This window comes from Urocitellus parryii, chromosome 1 (genome assembly GCF_045843805.1).
Source record: "Urocitellus parryii isolate mUroPar1 chromosome 1, mUroPar1.hap1, whole genome shotgun sequence".
NCBI lineage: Eukaryota > Metazoa > Chordata > Mammalia > Rodentia > Sciuridae > Urocitellus > Urocitellus parryii.
In genome coordinates this window covers 93,960,609-93,987,201 of record NC_135531.1, presented here as the reverse complement: position 1 = coordinate 93,987,201, position 26,593 = coordinate 93,960,609, and the positions used below count along the sequence as shown (strand labels likewise).

The 26,593-nt window shown below is 44.1% G+C and overlaps 2 protein-coding genes across 4 annotated transcripts in view; both read left to right on the top strand.

Annotated features, from left to right (window-relative positions):
* Window positions 1-6,441: 6,441 nt before the first annotated feature.
* Ecscr (endothelial cell surface expressed chemotaxis and apoptosis regulator) lies at window positions 6,442-16,784 on the top strand. 2 transcript variants are annotated; one of them, XM_026401228.2, is made up of 10 exons: window positions 6,442-6,560; window positions 10,424-10,474; window positions 10,634-10,693; window positions 11,173-11,304; window positions 11,652-11,711; window positions 12,318-12,431; window positions 12,814-12,912; window positions 13,113-13,149; window positions 14,454-14,550; window positions 14,731-16,781. In XM_026401228.2, the coding sequence occupies exons 1-10, from the start codon at window positions 6,500-6,502 to the stop codon at window positions 14,737-14,739; spliced, it is 720 nt and encodes a 239-aa protein (XP_026257013.1). In that variant the 5' UTR covers window positions 6,442-6,499; the 3' UTR covers window positions 14,740-16,781. The 2 variants fall into 2 exon arrangements, with proteins under 2 accessions (XP_026257013.1, XP_026257015.1); XM_026401230.2 differs by lacking the exon at window positions 11,173-11,304 and having other exon boundaries at window positions 14,731-16,784.
* Window positions 16,785-22,297: 5,513 nt separating this feature from the next.
* Dnajc18 (DnaJ heat shock protein family (Hsp40) member C18) overlaps window positions 22,298-26,593 on the top strand; it is a 28,517-nt gene continuing 24,221 nt past the window's right edge. For both annotated transcript variants that reach the window (XM_026401277.2, XM_026401278.2), the window contains exons 1-2: window positions 22,298-22,375; window positions 24,305-24,491. In XM_026401277.2, coding sequence (XP_026257062.2) covers window positions 22,336-22,375; window positions 24,305-24,491 — 227 coding nt within the window. In that variant the 5' untranslated portion in view covers window positions 22,298-22,335. The remainder of the gene's footprint in view (window positions 22,376-24,304; window positions 24,492-26,593) is intronic.

Below are 26,593 nucleotides of genomic sequence, written 5' to 3'. Positions count from 1 at the left end.
TTTGATTCAAGTGGATTATGAACTCCCGCTTTTACCCCGTATACAAATTGCTGTATCACATCAGTTACCCTTCCATTGATTGACATATTGCCTTTCTAGTGTCTGATGTATTCTGCTGTCTGTCCTATTGTCTACTATCCCCCCTCCCCTCCCCTCCCCTCCCCTCCCCTTTTCTCTCTCTACCCCTTCTACTGTAAATCATGTCTTCCATTTGTATTCTCTTGACTTACCCCTCCTTACCTCTTATATGACATTTTGTATAACCCTGAGGATCGCCTTCCATTTCCATGCAATTTCCCTTCTCACTCCCTTTCCCTCCCACCTCTCATCCCTGTTTACTGTAAATATTCTTCTCAAGCTCTTCGTCCCTACCCTGTCCTTGTTTACACCCCTTATATCAAAGGAGTCATTTGGTATTTGTTTTTTAAAGATTGACTAGCTTCACTTAGCATAATCTGCTCTAATGCCATCCATTTCCCTCCAAATTCTATAATTTTGTCATTTTTTAATGCAGAGTAATACTCCATAGTGTATAAATGCCACATTTTTTTTATCCATTCATCTATTGAAGGGCATCTAGGCTGGTTCCACAGTCTTGCTATCGTGAATTGAGCTGCTATGAACATCGATGTAGCAGTGTCCCTGTAGCATGCTCTTGTTAGGGCTTTAGGGAATAGACCGAGAAGGGGAATAGCTGGGTCAAATGGTGGTTCCATTCCCAGCTTTCCGAGAAATCTCCATACTGCTTTCCAAATTGGCTGCACCAATTTGTTTTTAGTTGTTGATGGACCTTTATTTTATTCATTTATTTATAGGCTCAGAATTGAACCCAGTGCCTCACACGTGCTAGGCAAATGCTCCCTCACTGAGTTACAACCCCAGCCCCTCCTTGTCCTTTCTATATATATATATATATATATATATATATATATATATATATATATATATATTTTAGTTGTAGTTGGACACAACACCTTTATTTTTATTTATTTATTTTTTTGTGGTGCTGAGGATCAAACTCAGTGCCTCATGCATACTAGGAGAGCGCTGTACTGCTGAGCCACAACCCCATCCCTCCTTGATGTCTCCTTTCTACTTTTTTTTTTTTTTATTCATTGTACTGAGATTAAACCCAGGGACCCACTGAGCTACATCCCCAGCTCTTTTTATTTATTGTAGAGGCTGGCCTCAAGCTTATGATCCTCCTCCCTCAGACTTCAGAGTTGCTGGGATTGATTCCAGGCTAGTGCCACAGCACCCAGCTGTCTACATATTTTTATGTCTTTTATCCAACTCCAACCTCAGCACCACTCTGTCTTTCAGATGGGAGACCAGGAACCCCCCCTTACCCAGTGACTTGATGAAACCTCTTGGTTCCTTGTCTCTTAGCCAAACAGCCTACACCCTGACATGCAGGGAGTCCACTGAGCCCTCCATGATCACTTGAGCCCAGGTACCTTGAGCTGAACTGACCCTTGAATTACATGAGCATGGTTGCTGGTTGATTCTGAAGCCTCTGGTTAGCACTTGCTCGTGCAATTAAGGGCTCTGGTCATTCTCTGCCTCCTACTCTGATCCACTTAGACATTAGCCATTGGGAATCTGGAGTGTGTCCCAAGTCCAAGGTTTTAGCCACTGCTTCTTGCCTCCCCCCTTCTCAAGACACATGTGACAATGCTCTTATAGGCACCTTCACTGGGGCCTTGGGTCAAAAAGCTCAATTTATAATACTTCTGATGGATATATATATATATTTCATCAATACTGGATCTGTCTCTTAAAGGGGTCCATGGAGGATAAGAAGGTGGAACTTCTCCACCACTCTCCTATCTCCACACTCAGTATTGTGAATTGCCTTTCCCCATTCCTACCCTCTAAACCTTAACCATCAATATGGCTTAATTCTAGTGTCACCTCCTTCCAGAATGTATTCTACCACCCATTATACTTGAGTAGCCTTCTTTCTTTTTCTTTTCTTTCTTTCCTCTCAGTACTCCCTAGTACCAGGGACACTTTATCACTGAGCTACATATCCAGCCCTTTTTTATTCTTTGTTTTGACATAGGCTCTCACCTCTAACTAAATTGTTGAAAGTCTCACTAAATTGCTGAGGCTGACCTCGAACATGTGATTCTCCTACCTCAGCCTCCTGAGTTGCTGGGATTACAGGCATGTACCACCATGCCTGGCACCTTCTTTCTTTTCTTTAAACCCTATAGTAGTTGGTTTCTCATCAGCTTCTAATATTTGTTACATTTTTATTATTTGGTACTAGGATTGAACCCAGGGGCACTTAACCACTGAGTAACAGCACCAGCCCTTTTTAAATTTTTTTATTTAAAGACAGTATCTCACTAAATTGCTTAGGGCCTCACTATGTTGCTGAGGCTAGGGGATCACATGTTGCAATCCTCCTGTCTCAGCTACCTAAGACACTGAGATTACAGGCATGCACCACCATGCCTGGCCATTTTATTTTTATTTTAAGACAGGATCTTACTAAATTACTGAGGCTGGTCTCAAACTTCAATCTCCTGCCTTGGCCTCTAGAGTCACTGGGAGCAGAGGTATATGCCATTATGACCTTCTCACTCTGCAGGAGGTGTGGGATTTCTTTTGGGGGTAATAAAATATTCTAAAATTTATTTTAGATGTGATGGTTACACAAGTATCTGAATATACTAGTGCCACTGAATTGTACATTCTATTTTATTTTATTTTTTGATACTGAGGATTGAACCCAAGGGCGCTTTACTACTGAGCTACGTCCCCTGTTCTATGTATTTATTTATTTAGGGGAAGTACCAGGGATTGAACCACTGAGCCACATCCCCAGCCCTATTTTGTATTTTATTTAGAGACAGGGTCTCACTGAGTTGCTTAGCGCCTCACTTTTGCTGAGGCTGGCTTTGAACTCAAAATCCTCCTGCCTCAGCCTCCCGAGCTGCTGGTAGTATAGGTGTGAGCCACCATACTGGGCTTATTTTTAATTTTGAAACAGGGTCTCACTAAATTGCTGAGGCTATCTTTGAACTTGAGATCTTGCTGCCTCAGACTCCCGAGTTGCTGGGATTACATGAGCCACCATAACCAACTCTGAATTACACTTTGAGGATGATTGAAAGTGATGAAGATATCCATACAGTGATGGGACATCTAGCACCTGAGTGGGATGAGGAAGGCATCCATGAGGCAGGGTGTGGAAACAGAGACTGTAGAGTGGTTACTGAAAAGGAAGTGATCAAATAAATAAACATATCAAGAATATGTGAGGGCTGGGGTTGTGGCCCAGCGGTAGAGCGCTCGCCTAAGCATGTGCAAGATCTTGGGTTCAATCCTTAGCACTACATAAAAAACAAACAAATAGGGCTGGGGTTGTGGTTCAGTGGTAGAGTCCTTGCCTAGCATGCATGAGGCACTGGGTTTGATCCTCAGCACCACATAAAAATAAAATAAAGATATTGTGTCCACCTAAAAACTAAAAAATAGATATTTTTTTAAAATAAATAAAATAGAGTTATTGTGTCCAACTACAACTAAAAAACAAAATATTTTTTAAAAAAAGAATATGTGGGGCTGGGGTTGTGGCTTAGTGGTAGAGCACTCGCCTAGTGTGTGCGGGGCGCTTGATTCAATCCTCAGCACATCTATAAAAATAAAAATAAAGGTATTGTGTCCAACTATAACTAAAATAAAACATTAAAAAAAAAGTATGTGAGCTAGTTGGGCAGTGTGCACACCTGTAATTCCAGTGACTTGGGAGACTGAGGCAGGAGAATTCCAAGTTTGAAGACAGTCAGGGCAACTTAGAGAAATCCTATCTTAAAATAAAAAACAAAAACAAAAAACAAAAAACCTGGGATTGTAGCTCAGTTGTAGAGCGCGTCTGGGTTCAATCTTCAATATTACATACACACACAAAAAGGATATGTGAGTGGGTCTGCAGTGGCATACACAGCTCCAGAGGCAGAGACAGGGGGATCACAATTTCAAAGATAGCCTCAGCAACTTAACACCTAAGGAACTCATCGAGACCCTGTCTCAAAAGAAGGGGCTGGGGATGTTGCTCAGTGGTTAAGTACACCTAGGTTCAATCACTGGTACAAAAAAAAAAAAAAAAAAAGATGCATGAGTCAGATTTCAGAGAATGGCCTGGGAGAAGCTACCAGTTTCACCATCTGCTTGTAAAAGGAACTAAGTTTCCTTGGAGAAATTGCTGATTCCAAGACTAGGCAGGTTACACAATGAACTTGGAAGATCTCATTAAGCTAGGAAGTAAAAACAGTGCTCATGATGGAGTCAGAAGGACTCAGAAACCAGCTTGAAGGGGCTCCCACTGGCCAAAAAGGGAACAATTGGAGCAGTAAAATCATAAATTAGTATGATATATTATAATCCATTGAATAAAACAGGAATGACTTCATACAAATATGAATTTAAAAATAAAGTTGAAAATTTGTTGAAGAGTGAAATATTTAGATAGTTTCTAAGTATCTCCCCACAAAATAGCCACTAATGATACAAAGGAGAAAAGCATAACTTTAGTATAGAGAAAACCAGCTGATTAGTGACCTCCACCCTCACTCCTCACACTCCCTTCCCTACCACAAGATATAACCCTTAGAATTTGTGAATGTTACTTCTTTGGAAGAAAAAAAGCCTTTGCAGATGTAATTAAGCCATGGTCCTTGAACTGAGATGATCATCTTAAACAGGCAGATGAGTCCTAAATTCAATGGCAAATGTCCTTCTAAGAGACACACAGAAAACAGGGAGGAGAAGGAGATGTAAAGACATAGGCACAGATTAAAGTGATGTGGCATAAGCCAAGGAGTTCCAAGGAAAGACCAACAGCCACCAGAAGCTGGAAGAAGGCAAGGAAGGTTCTTTCCTAGAGCTTTCAGGGTAGAATGGCCTTGCTGACATCTTGATTTCAACTTCTGGCCTCCAGAATTGTGAGTGGTGCTGGGGATTGAACCCATGAGTTCTCTACCACTGAGCTACATTCCCAGACTGTTTATTTATTTATTTATTTATTTATTTAGAGACAGGGTCTCGATAAATTACCAAGGCTGTCCTGGAACTTAGGCTCCTCCTGCCTCAGCCTCCCAAATCAGTGGAATTACAGATGGATACCACTGCACCTGATAATTTCTGTTGTTTAAAGCCATCGCTGTGTGGTAATTTGTTAAGAAGACACAGAAAATGGATATAGTGGTAGACACCATCTTGAGCAAGTGATCAATGTGAACACCCTCAGTAATGGAACAAATCAAAATCATGCATCACTAAATAGAATATGAAGGCAGGACACAGCACTGCTTCTGTGATACTCCTGCCAAAGACATAAACCTAAATCTGATCATGAGGACACATATTGAGGGACAGTCAACAAAATAACCAGACCAAAATCTTCAAAAGTGTAAAGGTCTTAGAAGTCAAGGAAAACTGGGCACAGTAGTACACGCCTATAACCCCAGTGACTAGGGAGGCTGAGGCAGGAGGATTACAAGTTCAAGGCTAGCCTTAGCAACTTGTGAGACCCTTCCTTTAAAAAGGGAGGTGGTGGTGGTGGGAGGAGGTCTCAAAATATAAAAGAAAAAGGGCTGAGGATGTGGCTCAGTGGTAGAGTTCCCTGGCTTCAATCCCCAGTTCTACAAAAAGAAAAAAAAAAAAGCAAAAAAGATTTCTATTTTTAGTTTTTTTAATAAATGGTGTAGGGTTGAACCAATGCTCCTAAAATTTTTGAGTTTACTTCAGTAACCTGCCATATGGGAGGCATTATGCCAGGTCCTAGGGGTACTGAAAAAAGTAACCATGCTGGTCTATAGTCTGCAGGAGAGAATATCATGGGATGCAGATGAGTGATAGATGGAGGCTAAGGACAGGGTGCTGCCAGAGCACAGGGAGCACCTAACTCCAATGGGGTCAGGAGGCAGAGGGAGGGATGCTTAGCACGTGGTGTTCTTGCTTTCCTATTAGGAAAAATAATAATATTTATAAATTCTCCTTGAAAGATGTTGGGAGTCCTGTCTGGATTGGGAGCCCTGAGGAGGAGAGGAATGTGGAGAATTCAGAGTCTACAGAGCATGGGCGGCTAGTGGGCTCAGCCTCAAGCTCGATCCTGGGAGAGGAAAACCTGGTCTGAAACAGCCTGCTCCAGGAAAACCTCCAAGTAATATATGGAAGGACTTAAGGGACCCCCTAGGCAAGGAAGGCAGAGATGTGACCAGATTGCTATCATTGCTCATCGGGCCCTAGAGCCAACCGGAGGCGCACTGGCCACAGTCACTGCTGCTCAGCATCACATCCTCATCTGGGCTGCGTGCTGAGCAGGGCCCCTGGAGCCGGTCCCAATCTGTTTCCTTCTATTCTTTGACAGGAAGCTCCTGGAGAGCCAACCCCCACCCCACACCCCGCCCCAGTACTCCCTTTCTCTTCTCCACTATGGATAGAGTCTCCACAGAGCAGCTGCCTGCTGGCCACCTACCCAGCTGACATGGGGACCATCGGAGCCAGGCAGCTGTGCTGGGCGATCCTGGGCTTGCTCTTCCTCCAAGGTAAGGAGCACTTGCCACTTTCCCTTAGTAATTCCCACTCATCCCTCCCCTGGGACACACGCCACACATGCTCTGCATCCAGGGATCTGCCTGAGGGAGGGAAATTCCAGACCCTTTCCACAATGGGGATCAGTCCGACTGGGGGGTGGGGTAGGCATTACCAGGCAGGGACAAAACAGAGATACTATTAAATCCATTTGTGGAAAAATTTTCAGGGAGAACTGGGTCCCTCATAGAGGTAGGCCCCCTGAAATGTGAGAGGCAACTGGCTTGGCTTGAGCTTGAGGCTGGAAAGCTCCTTCCAGAAGGTACACAGACAGGCAAGAAGAAGCCTGCAGCTGTTCCATCCAACCTTTTTCTTGGGTCTGGGTGCTGTGGTCACCCTGTAGATTGTTGGAGTACAAAATTGTGTCCGGGCCTTTACAGATCACCTTTCTCTTTTCTTCTTTTCTTTCTTCTCCTTCTCCTTCTCCTTCTTTTTTTTTTTTTTTTTTTTTTTTATCCTTGCTGGTGAGAAGTAAGAACCTGGGAAAAGCTCAAATCACAGCAAGAAGGCCTAAGGTTAGACACAAAGAACTATTTACCAAAGCAGTTGTGTATAACATTCTCACCCAGGGGGCTAGATGGGATGACTTTCAGAGGGGACCTCTCAGAAGCAACGCCTCTCAGACAGGTCTCTTGCCAGCTCATGAAGGAGCTCTAATTAGGGAGCAGTTGCTGGTAACCGTGAGAAGTCCAGGACACTCTGACTCACAGGGCAGCAACTTCCCTTTGGTCAATCCATTCCCCCCCACACACACACCTCCCAAGTTCTCTATGGAAGATTTAGGAGGTTGTGTTCAAAGCAGCAGAAAGAGAGAGTGCAAGAGCACTTCGATAGAGAGAGGTGACTGCCCTGATTGGTGGTAGGATGAGAGGGCCTGAGTACCAGAATATTCTGCCTCCTAGAGATAGCCGACATTTTTCTGAAAGCCACTGGCTGGGAATAAAACTCTAACCAGGCCTCTCTGCCCACAGAGAGAGGACAGAGTCAGAGATTTGATCTGGGGCTGAAGGGGAGGCTGTAACAGAAACTGCAGGGGGAGACTCATGAGGCATTTTCAAGGGCCTAAACTTCTCCCAGTTTTCTGACCCACTGCCCTGTCCCAGGCACATACCCAGGCTTTATATACACTCTACCTAAGTGACTAGCCTCCTTGGGTTCCCTAAACCTCTCATCCTCAGAGCTCTGGGCATTTGCTGTCTCCTTCATTTTGGTAAACCGAGGAATCCTTTTGAGCATATTCATGCCCACAAAGAGACTTGACTGTGGCTACAGAGTCAGGGACGACTTGTAACTCAGAGGATTTGAGAAAGTGGGGCAAAAATTAAAATGTCTAGCATTGATTGAGCATGTACTGTCAGGCACCGTGTTAAGTGTTGAACATGTGTTTTCTTTTCCTTGCAACAACTTATACGATACTAACATCTCATGGTTTTTTTGTGTGTTTATTTATTAATTAGTTAATTTTGGCCCTGGGGATTGAATCCAGGACTTTGCCCATGCTAAGCAAATGAGCCCCACCACTGAGCCACACTCCTATCCCCTCATAAAAATTGCATTTTAAAGAAAACTGAGTCCGATGTCAGACAGTGAGTGAGTGACAAAGGCAGGATTTGAACCCAAGCTTGTCAGACTGTAAAATCCATGATTTTACCTACTAAACATGCAGCTCTGAGGAAAACAGAGGGATAGGGAAGTGGTAGATTGGGAGGAAATGAAGCAGGGAGGGGTTAGGGAATGGAGACCAGGAAAATCAGAAATTCCCTTGGCCACAGTTCTTTGGGTGTCTACATGCCAAGTGGTCAGAGGTACCTGGCCTGCTGAAAAAAACCTGACTCTAGCTCCTCCCTTACTTGCAAGTGAATCTTTGCAGGTGAATCTTTACAGGTGACAAGTTGAGGGAGCAGAAGGGGACAGGAGTCAAAGAGAGGGCAGGCAAATGAGACTTGAAGCTTGTGACTTTGGAATTCCTTCCAAGATGCTAGTCAGGTTTCTTTCTAGGTAAATGCTGAAGTTGGTGCACTGTGACCACTTCTTGCAGCACTTCGATGATATGTAAGATACGCTGGATCAGTAACTGATAGTGTTAAGGTGCGCTATGGGTTGAAAGTCTTCCCCAAGTTATCCCCAGCTAGAAAGGCTTCTTTCTAGCCTGGGGTTTCTATAAGTTTTAACTCCTCTCTCTATCCTTCACCCACAAAGGAATGGGGTTGTCAGATTGTGCCCTGATAAAACATGGCCTAGGGTTTGGGCAAGCTTGGGCTTGGAAACAATTAATTCCACACTCTCTAAGTGATAGCCCCATGGAGGAAGGCAGTGGCTTAAGAAAAATAAACAAACCAGCAGGCTGCCACAGGCGGGGGTGGGCTCCTGGCACCCAGCCGCCTCCATCCACCCAGGTTTGGGCTCCATGCTTCCCTGATGATGATAGGCCACGGGAGCAGAAGGGCCAGGCAGGGACCTTCGGCCCAGGCTGAGTAAAGGGACGGGAACCCAGCTGGGCGGCTCCACTTCCCCACGTTGTTTTCCTTTCACATTGTTCACAGGTTTCAAGAATGATTTCATTGTGGAAAGTGAGCAAACCCAACTGACCCTTGAGGGCCCACATCCACAGCAGGATACAGATAGGGGACCATAAGCACACACACATCTGTAATAAAAACCCACAGACACACACATAAATGTACTAAATGGCTAATGAGGGCTTCTGACCCGAGACTCCTAGTAACTGACTCCTCTCTGGGTTTGGTCAATAATGACCATTTCCAAAGAAGCCTCTGCCTGTGAAAGTAAACTGGTAGGTAGCTCCTTATAGAGCTTCTTTGCCTCCTGTACACACCTCAGAACCTGCTTCCTGTGCAGGCCCCTACCACTGGCTGGGAAGAGGGGAGAGAAAGAGAGAGAGAGAGAGAGAGAGAGAGAGAGAGAGAGAGAGAGAGAGACCCTAATATAAGCATTATATCTCTGTGCCCTTCTCTTCTTCTCTATATCTGGCATTTTCTGGTCTTTCTTCCTACCCATTTCATTCATTCACCTTCCCATCTCCTCCCCTTGGGAGAACAATCTTCACAGAGGAAAATGAATGACCTGAGCAGTAGTATAGGGTGCACATTAGCCTAGAGACCTGGAATCCTGGGTCCTTGTCCAGTCATGCCAGGCTACTGACTCTCTCTCTTTGAACATGCCATTAGTTTAAAGTAACCTTCCTCTGGGCTGGGTAGAGTGCTTTCCTAGCATGCATGAGATTGGGTTCAATCCCCAGTACCACAAAAAACAAAACCAAAAAATCCTTCCCCTGATCTTGTGTGAGGTTGGTACTGTACCCATAGATTAGTCAAGAGCCAGGAAAGGACTCTGGGACTCTGGACCATGAGATGGTGGTAATGAAGCAATTGAGTCCCATTTCTAATGGAAGCCAACACCATGAGCTGGAGACCTATCCTTTAGCCCTCTGCCATGTGTGCCTTCCTTCCAGTCCATGAAAATCCAGACTGCTCAGGGTAGGATCCAACTTGTGGGTCCTATTCTAGCATCTGGGCCTAGAAGCTTCGGAAAGGTGAGAGGAGCGCTAGGCCAGTTTAGCACTGACCCCAGGGCTCTGGGGCTGGGGCCACAGTTCTCAGTGGCTCATCTAAGGCTGAGCTCACAGAGGGATATTTTTCACTTGGCCCAGCCTAACATGTCTTGAAAGAGGGGAGAAATGAAGGGGGTGGAGGACGGGTAGGAAGAAAGACCAGAAAATGCCAAATATAGAGAAGAAGAAAAGGGCACAGAGAGCTAGGAGGTAGCAGACCCTTCAACCTAAAATGATCTGTTTCAGGACCCTTTAGCAGTTTAAGTCTGGTCACGGAGCCAACTTCTCCCAATACAGGTGAGTGAGTGTGCTTGCCTGGGGGCCTTCCCTCTTCCCATCCCCTTCCCCCAGCCATTCAAACCTGTTTAAAGCTCCAGAGTTCTTGGATGGGCAAGGGATTGGGGTGTCACCAAACTTGCCTAACCCCCAACTCTCCATCTGCCTCCATCCTTGCAGGAGAAATATCTTCCTCCGAGTTTGGCAGCCCAAGGCTTCTTTTCAGCTCCAGTATCCCAGGTACTCGGCCTTTGATACCACAAATGCCATCCAGGGAAGAACTGGGGAGGACCCAGACACTGCATCTTCTCTACAGGAGACTATAGACCAGTGGGGGAAGGGACAAGCCTACAAAGCCTCACACTAGCAATTTTTATAAAGCAGGGGGAAAGTTCATGGGCAAGAGTAAAAAATGCTGTAGAGGCCAGACAAATATCAGCCTTCAGACTTGGGGGGCCAGGTATGATTCCCAGAGGCATTGGCCTCCAAAACTGACCCAAGAAGGAGTTATGAATAGGTGAAGGTGGTGAGGTGGAGGATGATGGGGTATGTGCCAGGCAGAATGAACATCAAGGGTAAAGGCCCAGAGGTGAACCAGAGAATGGCCGCTTCCGGAGTTGTAAGCAGTAAAGAAGAGGAGGATTTTGGACTAACAAGCCCTCTCTGTGCATGGGCTGCCTGAGGCCCTGAGCAGGCCATTTGTGTTTCCTAATGCACAGCAACTTCACAGAAGACCCCACAAAGCCCCCTGGGATCCAGGAACCCTGTAACAGGGAGATCAAGCGACACAGATGGGCACTCCTTTAAGAACCTGACTCAGGCCCAGGCACAAAAGCACACAGTGGAACTTAGTGAGTACCCAGGATGGGAGGGGCAGGGGGTGAAGAACCCTGCGTTACATCTGGATGGGGTCCTTCTTCCCCTCCTTGGGAGGCACAGGTATGGGGGTCTTGAGGCTAGGAGCCGCATCAGTTGCACCTTAGTTTGGAAATAATGAAAGAGATCTGGAGAGGAGTTGAGACAGGAAGTTAGGCCTGGCCACAGAGAAGGCAAAATGAGACTGGACCTGGGACCAAGAAAGACATAGATGAAGAGAAGAAGGGGCTGGAGGGCAGAAAAGGTCGAGAAAGGCTATGCTTCTCAGACAAGGCTGGGGAGGGTGGACACCCTCTATTGTGGCCACCTGTTTCCCGCACAGGCACTGGAGCTCCACACAGCAGTAGCAGCAGTGGCGGAGGCGGCAGCAGCGCAAAGGGAGGTATGTCCTGCATGGCAAAGAGGGGGGTTGGAGATGTCTTGTGGCCCTTTCTCTCAAGCTGTCCCGTGGCTCTTGGATAGTTTACTCTCCAGACTTATTTGGGAGGGGGGTGAGGAGAGATAAGGAAATGGAACAGCAGTCTGGCCTGAGATACAATTAGTTGAACAGGGGAGGAGTGGAGTGACATGCCACTTTTTAAGAGGGCCCAACACCTGTACTGTCTCCTTAACTGACAACCCAATTTGTTGAATCATTTCCAATCCTTGGCAAAACACAGAACAACTCTACCTAGCCTGATCTGGCTTCCTAGCTCTAAAGCATAAATCCTTTTCCTGTGGGCTCCAAAGAGTAGTGGGAAACATCCTGAACCTTCTGGAATCCTCTGAAACCAGTAACGTGAGCAACTAGCAGTGCTGTTCAGATGAGCCCACATCTTCACAGTCTACATTTCCAACCTCTATCCCCATGAGATCTGGCCAGAGCGACAAAGAAGTCTTGTAGGGTGTGACTCTGTAGCCTTGTATATGGGGAGCAGGAGAGAAGCTAGCTGTCTTTGGTAGCTGTGTCAGCACCCTTCACTGATACATCAAACCCACTCTGTTTCAGAAACATCTCAAAATGATACTTCTAATTCAGTCACCATGGACTCAAGTATGATGGAAGACTTGACCATCCTGCCTAGCCCCACATTAGCGACCGTGCTCACTGTGGCTGCCTTTGGTGAGAAAGGAAGGGAAGATTAGGATGTGGGGGTAGGATCTGGGTCTGAGCACACAAATTCAAATCTTACCCATTTGTTCCAGGAGGGATTGGCTAATGAGCAAGGCACTGATGGAAGAAAGGTTCCATTGGCCCTCTAGCGAGCTCTTTTTGGCTGTGCTGGACTCCATGTTCTTATGACAGGAGGGAGCTAGGCTGTAAAGCCCACTCCAGCCAGGGACAGCAGGCTGATAGCTCATTTGTTCAGCAGAGAAGTGAAATTCACTTTGTTCCCCAAGCCTGTCTATATAGTACTTAGCCAGGAAGGGTATTCTGGACTCTTGTTGCCCCCTCTTGTCCCCTTTCATCATCTTTCCTTAACCCCATTCTTTTCCCTGTTCAGGTGTGATCAGCTTCATTGTCATCTTGGTGGTTGTGGTGATCATCCTAGTCGCTGTGGTCAGTCTAAGGTTTAAGTGTCGGAAGAACAAGGAGTCAGAAGGTATATGTCTTTCCCCTGTGCTGGGGGACCTGGAGCCCAAGGCCAAGGTGGACACCCAGTTCAGGCTGAGGGAAGGAATGGCACAAGCCTATAAGCCCCATGGATGAGTTGGAAAGATCCCCTTGGGTGGGCTTTGAGGGGAAGGCTGAACTTCTGAATTATAGCATGTGACCCTAATGTATGTCCTTGCATTTTTACAGATCCCCAGAAACCAGGGAGTTCAGGACTATCTGAAAGGTAAGACTGTCAGAAGTTCAAGGGAGGCATCTTCTATCTGACCCCCTTTTTCTCTACTCCAAAAGGAAAACACTTCCTGCCTCACACACACATGCGTGCACACACACACACACACACCACATCACACGCCACACACCACGCATCACGTACACCTCACACATATATATACACCCCATACACACTCACCATACAAATCACACATCACACACCGCTGACACACACACACCATAATCCTGTCGCCTTTACTGAGGCCGGGAGTAGGTGTAGGAAGGCCAGTGGCAGACCTGAAAAGAAACAACCAAGTGACACGAGATGGATGGGAACTCTTCTTTTTTGATACCAGGAATTGAACCCAGTGCTTAACCACTGAGCCCCGTCCCCAGTCTGTTTTATGTTTTATTTTGAGACAGGGTCTCCCTAAGTTTCTTAGGGCCTCGCTAAATTGCTAAGGCTGGCTTTGAACCTGTGATACTCCTGTCTCATCCTCCTAACCTGCTGGGATTCCGAGCAAATGCCATGCCCGCCCATCCCCCAAGGAACTCTTCAGCTCCAGGGCTAAGCCCTTAATGATAATTATAGGAATGCAGATTCTAAGATAAGACCTCTCCTCTAAGTTTAGGAACCTCATATTGACTGGGCCACTCTTAATAGTATGTAATGTGCAATATGAGCTCAAATCCTTTCAACAATTCTCCAAGGTAAATATAACTTCATTTTATATAATTAAAAAACTGAGGGGGTCAGCTGTGGTGGCACATTCCTATAATCTGAGCTACTTGGGAGGTTGAGGCAGCAATTTAGCAAGACCCTGTCTCAAATTTAAAAAATAAAAAGGGCTGGGGGTGTAGCTGGGGTGTATCTCAGTGGTAGAGTGCCCTGGGTCCAATCTCCAATACCAAATATAAAAAATAAAATTTAAAAATTGAGGCTGTAGGGAAGTTGTAACTTGATCAAGATCAAATCAGTAATGGGTAGTAAATGCAAGTCTTTGAAGCTTCAAAGCTCACTCTTTTTTAAAAAAAATATTTATTTATTTTTTTCGTTGTAGTTGGACACAATACCTTTATTCCATTCATTTAGTTTTACGTGGTGCTGAGGATTGAACCCAGGGCCCCGAGCATGCTAGGCAAGCACTCTACCACTGAGCCACAATACCAGCCCCTCAAAGCTCACTCTTGGTTCACTATGGTGCACCCCCTAAATATAGATGTTTTTGAAGCGCACACCCCCGCCCCTGCTGGGTTCCTTGCCTCTCATTGCCCTTCCAGCTTCTTTCTGTAACACAAACTTCCTTCCTGTCCCAGCTGCTCCACAGCCAATGGAGAAAAAGAAAGCATCACCCTCATCTCCATGAAGAATATCAACATGAATAACAGCAAAGGCTGCCCCTCAGCAGAGAAGGTACATTTATCTATTTCCTTCCTTCTCCAAATTCATATTTCCCTCCTCCTGCTCCTATTTTCAGGCTCTGGTTCTTGGTCAGCAAGGAAATACTTCCAAAGACCCATGTTCTTCTGCCCTTTCCCCTACCCTCCCCTTCCTAAGAAGTTCACCCTTCCTCATTATGTATTCATTTTGCAGGTTCTTTAAAAGTGACTTTGGTCCCCATGGGTCCAAGGATGATGCAGCTGTTCCATGACTATAAGGAGGAAGTGATGAAATTGATAGAGGCAATAAACCATATATAAATTATTTTATTGTTTTGTGTCTGCTCCTGGATCCAAAGGACACTGGCACTCCTCCAGATCTGGCAGCAAGCTTCCAGCATGAGAGACTGCTTCCCATACAGACAGAAATATGGCCTGGTCCTCTTCTTTCTAGAGTCATACGAAGGAGCAGCCTATAAAGCAAGAAGAAGGAAAAATACCGCAGTGGATTGATCCTTTATACTTGCATTAAAATTATTTTCTAGTCTGCAGTCCAATTTATTTTAAGGTCTACGTTTCTATGCACATTTCTTCCTCTTTGTGTGTGTGGTACAAATACAGGACCTCATACTTTCAAGCACTTTATCACTGAGCTACATCCCCAGTCCTTTTTGTGTTTTGAGACAGGATCTCCCTAAATTGCCCTGGCTGGCCTTGAACTTGTAATCCTCCTGTATCAGCCTCCTGAGTTGCTGGGATTACAAGTGTGCACCACCATGCCTGGCTCCCTTGTACATTTTTTAACATTCCAGAAGCTTTCCAGCTTTCTTTGCTAGGCCAAGCATGCATACCTCTTTCTGCTTCTGTGGGAAGCTCTCTGAGAAATGTGGGAGAGGAACTTTTTATTCAGTCTGCCTCTGTTCACCTATTTTATTAAGTGAGGTTGAGGTAACTGACTGACCTACTCAACAGAAATGAGACACAAGGGACTGTAAACAGAGACCAATCATCACCAATAAAAAAGGTTGTTTTTTGAAGTGCTAGGGATTGAACAATCACCTTACCACTGAGCCACATTCTCAGCCCAGGCAATACAAAGTTTTAAATCTGTAGAATAAAAACAAGGGAAGCACAATCCATTTTGACTAAGAAACTCCAGGAGTGAAAGCTGAATGAAATTCAAGTGTCTTCTGCCAGCATGGATACACTTCATTTTGGTTCTGAGCATGAGATGAGCACTGGGAAGATTTACTTCAAGGATAGGTCTTTAAGGTCCAAAAACCCACACATTTGACCTTTGACTGACATTGTGTTTGTGTCCTAGAAACATAATAAAGGATTGCAGACATACTGTGAAGTCATTAAAAAGAAAGGAAATATCTGTTTTCTTAGTAATAGTCATGTCTACCATGTCATTGGTTTGGAAATGAATCAAGAGAAGTCATCTGTGTGTATCTAATCTACTGCTAATCGGCAGTTTAGGACACAGGGAGAATGGAGCTTACTCACCTGCAGGAACAGTATGCTATTTTCTTCTGGCTTTGACTTCATAAAGTGGTGTAAGACAGAATGTCTAGAACAAAAAGTTTTGTTTTATTTGTCTCAGTTAAACTATAAAATACTAGGCATGATTGCATTTTGACATGTCTATACCTATTGATATGTGCATGTTCTACACTTATGGGGTTCCTCTTGGTATTCCAGCTCATAATGTTGTTTGAGAGTTTGCAGAACTCTGCTATTGATCATCATCATAACTCACTGAGTTGGTAAGATAGTTATTGTTCTCTCCATTTTACAGATTAAGAAATCAGAGCTCTGGATACACACAACAGATAAGACTCAAGGGTTAGTTACACTTGCTTTGTGATTTCATCTCTCATGTTTTTTTGATGATCCCTTGAATCATTTTCATGATTGTCAAATAAAGTGGTCTTTGGGACCAGATATCTCAATTTTCCCAATTAAAAAAAAATACTAGGCATGGTGGTACATGCCTATAATCCCAGGAACTCAGGATGCTGAGGCAGAAGGATTGCAAGTTCAAAGTCAGCCTCAGCAATTCATATATGCCCTCATCAATTTAGCAAGACCCTGTGTCAAAATAAAAAATAAAAAGGACAGGGGGTGTAGCTCAGTAAGGTGCCACTGGATTCAATCCCTAGTGCCCAAAACCCCTCCAAAAAACTATTAAAGTGGGCTAGGCACGGTGGCACACACCTATTGTCTCAGTGGCTCTGGAGGTTGAGGGAGGGTGGAGGGAGATACTAAAGAGAGCTTGTTGGGGACTAAAGGTGTGTAGCTCAGTGGTACAGCATCTGCTTTGCATGTACAAGGCTGTAAGTTCAATCATTAGCACCAAAAATAAATAATAAAGTGAGGTGGCTGGACTACTTGGCTTTCACTAACTTCTTTTGTTTTATATCCCACAGTTCTGTGAACTCTAGATCTAAAAAAAAAAATAAAAATAAATTAAAAAAATGAATGAATGAATGAAATGAATCTGTTGAGCAGAGTTTACTCTGGTGGGAGCCAGAGACACGACCTAGGTGTCACTGGCAAGTCTTTAACATTCTTAGGAATTCCTTCTCTCCTCACAAGCTACTGGGTAGGTAAAATGAAATAACAAGTGGAGATACTTGGGAAGTAAAGTACTCATCAGCAATTGTAGCAGACAATCTAAAGCAGTACCACCCAGGTCCCACTTCAGGACTAAGATATTTGTTCCCCAATTGCAGCAGTGTGCTGGCCGCAGAGAGTTTTTGGCTGCTTGATGGCTGGCTGGTGGGGGTGAGGGAAGGGATGAAAACCTGGACCCCTTGCCTCAATTTTCCCCCCTGCTCAATCCTGCTCCTCTTACTCTTCACAACTGTAGTTTTCAGAAGCATCACCAATAAACCCTCAGTAGGCAAATCTCAGCATTTCAGTCATTTCCTAGAGGATCCAACCTATGTAGCAATACTACAGCATTTTTAAAAAAATAATTCACATACATTTGATTTATACCACACTGCAAAAGGCACATGACTTACTAGTCAGTTCCAATACAAAAATCTATCACTGGGATAGAACCCTCCAGGTGACATAACAATGTATAAAAAAGTCTTGGATTCTGTTTAGGGCACTTATTCAAATGCTTAGCATACTGAACTAATTGGTCAAGTGTGTGGGTCTCACTCTAGATAATTCAGTCAGCGTCTCCATTATAAGGCCACAGATTTCTCCTGACTCTGGACAATGTCCTGCAAATATGAGCTGTTAGTCATAAGGTATTTATTTGTATGGGAGAAGGGGTGAACTGGTATTAAATTAATATCTTTGGGTTTAAAAGTCTCTTACCCTACTGCTGAAATTGCAGTACCACATTAGCCATGTTGATTTTCCTGCTGCTAAGTAAACTTTATACTTTGGGAAGGGGTTGAGGATGAACTCAATGCTGAATTCTTCTCTTGAGCAAACTATGTTAGAGGGGTTTTTTTGGGAGGATACTTTTATTTATGCAAATACAAGACCCCACCTCTGACAGGAAATCCGAGTGTAGCCTTCTGCTGCCCTTGCAGCTTCCCTAAGACCACATCTCCTCCTTGTTGTCTAGACAACAGGATGGTGGCCATTTACAAATGACTTCCTCCCTTTTCTGATATAGGACTACATGGTCCTAAAGCAGGAGCAAGTGGTGGGGTGGGGAGACTTATGTAAAGTGTCCTCTCATTTATTCCCCAATCCTATGGGAGGGCAACCAATACACCAGCTCATGCACACAGGCCCCATGGATGGGAGGACTGTTTTCCCAGTATCTTTCTTTCAGGCCTGGATGGGGCAGAACTCAGTCTTACAGAGCACATCGAAAACCTCTGGATCAACAGGAAAAATTCACTACAATTCAACAAGTATTTTTTTAAAGTAAGTGTAGAAAATGGGAAAACCTGGCTGCAGGCCTCCTTGGCCTAACTTTGGCACACAATTTCCCAAAATCAAGTTATTCCTAAAAAATTCTATGTGAATCTGTCGGAAAATATTTATGACTCTTTTTACCAGTCTTTCCTGGGTTTGTGGATATCCTCCTTTTTATTTTATTACTAGGGGTTAAACCCAGGGCTTTGCACATGCTAGGAAAGTGCTCTACCACTGAGCTATATTCCCAGGACTTTTTATTTTGAGACAGGGTCTCACTAAGTTGCCAGAACAGCCAAAACTTGCAATCCTCCTGCCTCAGCTTTCCCAGTACCTGGAATTACAGGTGTGTACCACTATACCCAGCCTTTCCAGTACCTGGATTCTGCTCCTAACTAGTTTCTTTATTCATGGTACCCCTTCTCAATCCTGCACTCCCCCTCTCAGCCAGATACCCATGACTTCATGATATTGAGACATCTCTGAGTACCTGTAGACTTTAATCATGTGATTCTGGCTCCAAGTTGCAGTCCATCTCAGCTGGCCATCTTCTCGAGCAGGCTGTCTACCCTCCCAGAACCAAAAAAAAACTTCCTTATATACAACCACCTGCTGGATGTTACTGATTAGGTTCCTGAGCCACAGATCACAAGTAGCTCCTTCAGGATCTAAATTTCTGTAATCACACTGCTGCCTGGAATATATAAGCTGGTCATAGGCCCAGGGTCCCAGCATAGAGCCTTTGACTCATCTTATGGTTTGGGTGCCTCCCTTGCCACTCAAGAGTATAACAATCTAATTGTGATGGACGTTTCTTCTCATATTTTTGTCATCTTCTGCTCTTTCTGAAATATGGGATAATCACTGGCTTTGGCTGCTGGTTCAGGGGTTAGGGTGAAGGGAAAAGCAGCTTTCCCGCCATTCTTGGTAGTGTTATGCTCTTTCCTACTTGTAGTAATTTTACCACATATCAGGAGTCCAGTTAGTCATAACCAAGACCTTATGACATACTCCAGTATAGATATGCCCAGTATACACTCCTACATTTTTAAAAATATTCTTCTTTAGTTGTAGATGGACACAATGACTTTATTTATTTATTTTTAGGTGGCATTGAGGACAAAATCCAGTACCTCACCTGTGTTAGGTGAGCACTGTACCACTGAGCCACAACCCCAACCCTACATCCCTACTGTTAATTTGCTATAACAAAACACACACAAAAAAATGATTTCTTGCTGGGCACAGTGGCACACACACCTGTAATCCCAGCTACTCAGGAGGCTGAGGCATGAGGATCATAAGTTTGAGGCCAGCCTGGACAACTTAGTGAAGCCCTATCTCAAAATAAAATTTAAAAGGGGGCTAGGGCTTGGCTCACACTTGTAATCCCAGAGGCTCTAGATGCTGAGGTAGGACTATTGTGAGTTCAAAGCCAGCCTCAACAAAAGTGAAGCACTAAGCAACTCAGTGAAACCCTGTCTCTAAATAAAAAATATAAAATAGAGCTGAGGATGAGGCTCAGTGGTCAAGTGCTCCTGCTTCAATCCCCAGTATCCCCTACCCCCCCCCCAAAAAAAAAGGGCTGGGGAAGTAGTTCAGTGGTAGAGCATCTACTATCATATATGAGGTCCTGGATTCAACCCCCAGAACCACACACAAACACACACAAACGTTTCTCTTTCACCAAGCTAGTTCATAATGGTTGGCTACAATGTATTAAACACATACTACATGCAATATAAGATACTAAATACAAACACTCTTATTATATTCTATAACAATCTTATTCAGATCTCTCAACAACTATGCTAATTCTCCCTGCTCAGTCAAATGAAAATGATCCAATATCAGTGCTTATTGGGATTGGGGGCACTGCAGAGCATTATCTTAAGGACTTGTTTTGTAATTGATGCTACAAATGACACAAGCATTTAGTGGTCAATTAGTTTGGTAGTTTTCAAATAGTGGGGTTTTTTTTTCCTTTAGTAGACCACAAAATGTAAGCCAGAAAAAAGTAGAGCTACTTTGATTGAAGAAGCAAATAAAGGTAAGATGCTAGAGCCTTACCTGATGTGCCTTCCTTCCCCTTCCCACTCTCTATATAAGATCCCAGAGACAGGGTTGGGGATGTAGCTCAGTGGTAGAGCACTTGTCCAGTACTGCAAGGCCCTAGGTTCAATCTCCTGCACTGCAAAATAAAAATAGATAGATAGATAGATAGATAAAATTAAAACCACCAATCTAATCTAATCTAACCTCATAGGTGAGATGTATGTGAGGACTTGGGTTCAAACCCCAATATAATTCCCATCCAAAAAATTCTATAAGGTGGAAATCATCTTACAGGTAAGAAAACTGAGGCCAAAGGAGAAGAAGGGAGTTGGCCAGGGCCGCACAATGATTTGTTGCAGGGAATTGCTGAAATTGCATGCCATTTGGGACTTTTCCTCTTCCAGTTCCTGTCCAGGGTTATCCATCATCACCACACCTACCCCACTCCCCCAAAAGCCTAAGTAGCTGCTGCTATCATAATTGATTTAGTCTTCTTGGGTGAAGCTCTGAATGAATTCCAGTTTTTTTTCAGGTGTATTTTTGTTTGTTTTTGAGATGACAGTTTTGCCATTTCCTAGATCTGATCTTTGGACATTCCAACCCACCCACATCTTCCTGCATGCATGAGTCAGTGAATGAGGATACTGTAGCCAGTAGAGCCATCCAGACCTTTTTCTTTTTTTCTTTCTTTCTTTCCTTCTCTCTCTCTCTCTCTCTCTCTCTCTCTCTCTCTCTCTCTCTCTCTCATATTTATTTTTTAGTTGTAGTTGGACACAATACCTTTGTTTTATTTATTTATTTTTATGTGGTGCTGAGGATCCAACCCAGGGCCTTGCATGTGCTAGGCGAGTGCTCTACTGCTGAGCCACAACCCTAGCGCCTCTCTATCTAGCGCTCTCTCTCTCTCTCTCTACTGGGGATTGAACCCACTTGCTTTACCACTGAGTCACATTCCAGCCCTTTTTAAAAATTTTATTCGTTTATCTTTGTTGTTGTTGTGTTGTTTATGTTTTTTGGTACCAGGGATTGAACACATGGGCGCTTAAACGCTGAGCCACATCCCCAGCCTTTTTTTATTTTTTGAGACAAGGGTCTTGCTAAATTGCTTAGGGCCTCACTAAATTGAAGCCGGCCTTGAACTTGCAATCCTCCTGCTTTAGCCTCTGCAATAGCTGGGATTACGTGTGAGGCCCTGGGTTCGATCCTCAGCACCAGATTTGGTACTTCAGAAAAGGAACCGGCCAAAGAAACGCCTGCGTGGGAGAAAAGTCTCGAGCACTGGGTTCGATCATTAGCACCATGTAAAAATAAACAAATAAAATAAAGGTATGCTGTCCATCTACAACTACTTCATTTTTCTAATTCTAATTTCGTGGCTCTTAAGCTCCCCAGAACTGGAGTGTGCACCCCACAAACCATCTCTAAATCTCTGGGGCCCAACATAGACTTCACACTGAACAGGAATTGGTGTATTTTAAAAAGGACATCCTGAAGAGTAGAGTCAAATTGACACCCTCTACCCTATAGATTGCGAAGCTCTTCGCAGGCAGGACGTTCAGTTGCGCCTCCTTGGATGCACTGAGGTAGAGGCAGGGCAGAAGCCGCTACTCGCTCTCTACAGGTGAGGAAGTGTCGGTAGCTGCGCAGTGGTCGTTTAGCCGCACCCGTGCTATTCTCTGGGTCGAGCCCCTTGGTCACTCTGCACCTCCGCAGACCTTTCTCGTGAGGCCTGCCGGGAATTGTAGTCCAGTGCCCCCTGTAGCCCATACAGACAACTACAATGACCAGCGTGCCCCGCGCTCCGTGCCCCCCTTCTCTTTCAGCCTCGGGCGCCCAGGAGGCTCCAAGCATCTGCTGACAGGGAACGGATATGGCGGCCACTCTGGGCAGCGGGGAGCGCTGGACCGAAGGTACCAGGTCCTGGCTTGAGGGTGGGATAAAGTGGCATTCCGGAGAAATCAGGGATGGGGCTCCTGAAAGAGCATAAAGGTTGAGATCCTGAGCTCGAGGTGAAGGATGGAGGCCTGTAAGAAGATGCTAAGCTTAAGCAGCATTCGGAAAAGGGTGGAGGACCGCCCAGGATACAGGCCAGAATCCCGGAACGGGAACTCTGGCCGGAGCTAGGGCCCCGGCGGGAACTTAGAGTCACCGGTGACGATTTGTTGCCTCCGGCCCCCAGCCCCGCCCTGCCCCGTGCCCCGCCCAGGGCCCCCGCTGCCATCCTGCCCCTCCTTCACCAGGGTAACTGGAGGGTCCCCCGGGTGCTGCTGCTGCGGTCTCCTGCAGCTTGCTATCTTAACCTTATCTATTACCCCATCAAACTGGGCCGCACGACCCTCAGTCCTGGTTTGATCTTGCCCCTGCAATATGAATCAGGACCTATAGGCTGCTATTTTCCATCCTATAGCCAAGCAAAAAGTATTGATCCATCACTTACTGTGTTGAACCTATAATGGGGATTTGACAGACCTGGGCCTCTGAGCCAACAGAACTGTAGGCTCAATGAGAGAGTTTGAAGGGTTATCTACTAATTACAAAACAAGCCCAGTAAGCCTTGGGCTAACATAGCAAGATTGGGGGTTTGAAGCACACTGATAAGGCCCAGCACAGCCCTGAGTGTCAAGGGAGGCTTCTTGAAGTAAATGTTACAAATGATGGTATGAAGGATTCATTGGAGTTAGGCCCACTTATAGGAGGAGTGTCAGGGAGCAATGGGTAGTCACTGAAGGATGTTAAGCAGGAAATGATGTTTTTAAAGCCTTTCCCGGATTCTCCAGACAAGACTATGAGGCTCTGCTCTCTTTGAATTCATGAAACTCTCTTTACATTCTGCTGATGTTATGATTTATTGAATCCTCTCCTATTAAACTAACCTCTTTGTGGTTAGGAGTAGGTCTTACTCCTACATTCCCCCCTGAACTATCTAGCCAAGTTTCTTGGTATATATAATTGTTAGTTTAAAATAATTGAATTTCTCTCTACTTTAAATCTTAGGAGTAATAAGAAGTTTCATTTTCTGAGCAATGTTGCTTCTGACCATGGAGCAGAGAGAAATGAATTTCCCCCTGTATTGCACTAGAAGCAGGATTTTGAGTAGATGCCCCCTTTTCTGACTTTATTTGATGATTGACCATTGTTAAGTATGGTAGACTTTCTATACTTCATGTTTCTTTTCTTTGTTCCTCTTTTTCCCTTCATAGTACTGGGGATTGAATCCAGGGGCACTTTATTACTGGCCTACATCCACAGCCCTATTTATTTATTTACTTTTTAGTTGTTGATAGACCTTTATTTTATTTATTCATATGTGGTTCTGAGAATCGTACCCAGTGCCTCACACATGCCAGGCAAATGTGCTACCCCTGAGCCACAGCCCCAGCCCTGCCCTTTTTATTTTAAGGCAGGGTCTCACTAAGTTGCAGAGACTAGCCTGGAACTTGTGATCCTCCTGCAGACTCCCAAGTTGCTGGGAATATAGGCTGTGCTTCATATTTCTAGCATTTCTAAGTTTTTCTCAGCTTCTTTCTCATATTTTCTGTAATAGTTTTCCAGGAAAGATGTTTATTCAGCTTTGTATAGATACTCAAAAGTCAGCATGTTGGGTATGTAGCTGATAATAAAGCATTTGCCTAGCGTGCTGAGGCCCTAGGTTCACTCCCTAGGACCACTCCCCTGCAAAAAAAAAAAAAAAAAAAAAAAAAGTCGGCATAATGTCCTTTGCCTCTTCCTAATACCTTCCTTCTCTTGTCTCCAAGCAACCTCTAAGAGAGTTAAGGCATATAGCAAAGTTGATTTGCAAAGTCAGGCAGAGGCCTTATTGAGAAGCTATTACTTTGCAGCTTATATTGATGCAGTTAGAAGAAACAAATACCCAGAAGACAAACCTCCTGAGAGTCATGACCCCTGTGGTTGTTGTAACTGCATGAAGGCACAGAAGGAAAAGAAGTGCGAGAATGAGTGGAATCAGAATCGACAGGGTGAAGGGAGCTCCACTTATACTGAGGAACAACTGCTTGGGGTACAAAGGTAAGCATGTGGTGAGATGAAATGAATGATTGTATGTAAAGTGCTTAGAAGAATGCCTGGCACAAAGGATGTGCTGTGTAAGTATTGACATTATTACTTCTATTTTTAAAGCACAATAGCTTCTTGACCTCATAGGAAAGACTGGGTAGAAGAGGAATATTGAATATCGGGTATAATGTGAGCTGTCTGCCCTGCTATGGCTTTAAGAGAGGCAGAGGAAACCAGCTAGACATTACAGATATCTATTAGAACATTTTATCTAACGACCAGAGAATATACATTCTTTTCAAGGATACATGGGATTATTCTTCGGAATGAACCATATCTTAGGTCAAAACAAATCTCGATAAATGTTAAAAGATTGAAATCATAAGCCATGATTTCATGGTGGTGCGATGCACACCTGTAATCCCGGTTGCTCAGGAGACAGAGGCAGGAGGATCGGTGGCTGAGTGCCCCTGGGTCAATTCCTGGTGCAAAAAAAAAAAAAAAAAAAGGAAAAAAGAAAGAAAGAAATCATACAGTGTTTATGCTTCGAAATTGATAACAAAAGGAAATTTGGTATACTTACAACCAGTGGAAATTAAACCACAAAGTCCCCCAAAACAATTATGTCATGGCAGATTAAAAAATCCCTTTTTTGGGGGGTGTGGTACTAGGGATTGAACCCAAGGTCTTGAGCATGCTAGGCATGTTGTACCACTGAGCTACACACCCAGCCCCTAGAAAATGCTTTAAGATGAATGAAAATGAAAATACAATATACCAAAACTATGGGATACAACTAAAATACTGCTTACAAGGAAATTTATGACTATAAAATTATGAGTTTTGTTTTGTTTTTTAGTTGCAGTTGGACACAATACCTTTATTTTTTTTTACTTTTATATGGTGCTGAGGATCGAACCCAGGTCCTAGAATGCGCTAAGTGAGCGCTCTACTGCTGAGCCACAACCCCAGCCCCTACTTATGTGTTTTTTTAAAAAGACCATAAATCAGTAACCTAATCTTCTACCTTAAGAAACTAGAAACAGAACAAACTAAACACACACAAGCAGGATAAATAGAATAATGTAACATAGAAATAAATGAAGTAGAGAATGGAAAAACAATAGAGAAAGTCAATAAAATCACAAGGTAGTTCTTTGAAAATATCAACAAAATTGACACATCTTTGGATAGACTGGCCAAGAAAAAAAAGAGAGATGGCTCAAATAATTAAAATCAGTAATAAAACAGGGGACATCACTACTACTACAAAAATAAAAAGGATTTTTTTTTTTTTTGGTACCAGGGATTGAACCCAAGGGCACTTAACCCACTGAGCCACATCCCCAACCCTTTTTATTTCTTTATTTTGAGACAGGGTCTCACTAGGTTGCTTACAGCCTCACTAAATTGCTGAGGCTAGCTTTGAACCTTCAGTCCTCCTGCCTGAGCCTCCTGAGTCACTGGGATTAGAGGTGAGCACCACCACTCCCGGCTAAAAAGGATTATAAGAGAATACTATGAACAACAAATTAGATAACCTAGATGAAATACACAAATTCTTCTGTCTGGATTGAGAAATAATGGAGGAGAGGGTGCCAGGAAGGGTGGGCACTATTAAAACACAATATGTGCATGTATGAAAAACATCACAGTGAGCCAGGTCTGGTGGTGCATGCCTATGTATCCAGCAACTCAGGAGGCTAAGACAGTAGGATCACAAGTTTGAGGACAGTCTCAGCAACTTATTGAGACCCTGTCTCAAAATAAAAAGGGCTGGGGGTATAGCTCAGTGGTAAAACACCTCTGGGTTTTATCTCCAGTACCACAAAAAGAAAGAAAGAAAATGTCATTGTGAAACCTGTTAATTTATATGATTAATATTGGTTAGTATGTATTTTTTTTTAAAGAGAGAGTGAGAGAGGAGAGAGAGAGAGAGAGAGAGAATTTTTAATATTTATTTTTTAGTTCTCGGCGACACAACATCTTTGTTGGTATGTGGCGCTGAGGATCGAACCTGGGTCGCACGCATGCCAGGCGAGCGCACTACCGCTTGAGCCACATCCCCAGTCCTAGTATATATTTTTTTAAAAATTAGAAAAATTAGCTTGGTG

Bases quoted from the DNA above. Each gene is read 5' to 3' on its own strand.
- Ecscr (XM_026401228.2), top strand. From the start codon at position 6,500: ATGGGGACCATCGGAGCCAGGCAGCTGTGCTGGGCGATCCTGGGCTTG. The intron at 12,913-13,112 runs GTATATGTCTTT...GCATTTTTACAG, and splicing joins GAAGAACAAGGAGTCAGAAG to ATCCCCAGAAACCAGGGAGT. The intron at 13,150-14,453 runs GTAAGACTGTCA...TTCCTGTCCCAG, and splicing joins AGTTCAGGACTATCTGAAAG to CTGCTCCACAGCCAATGGAG.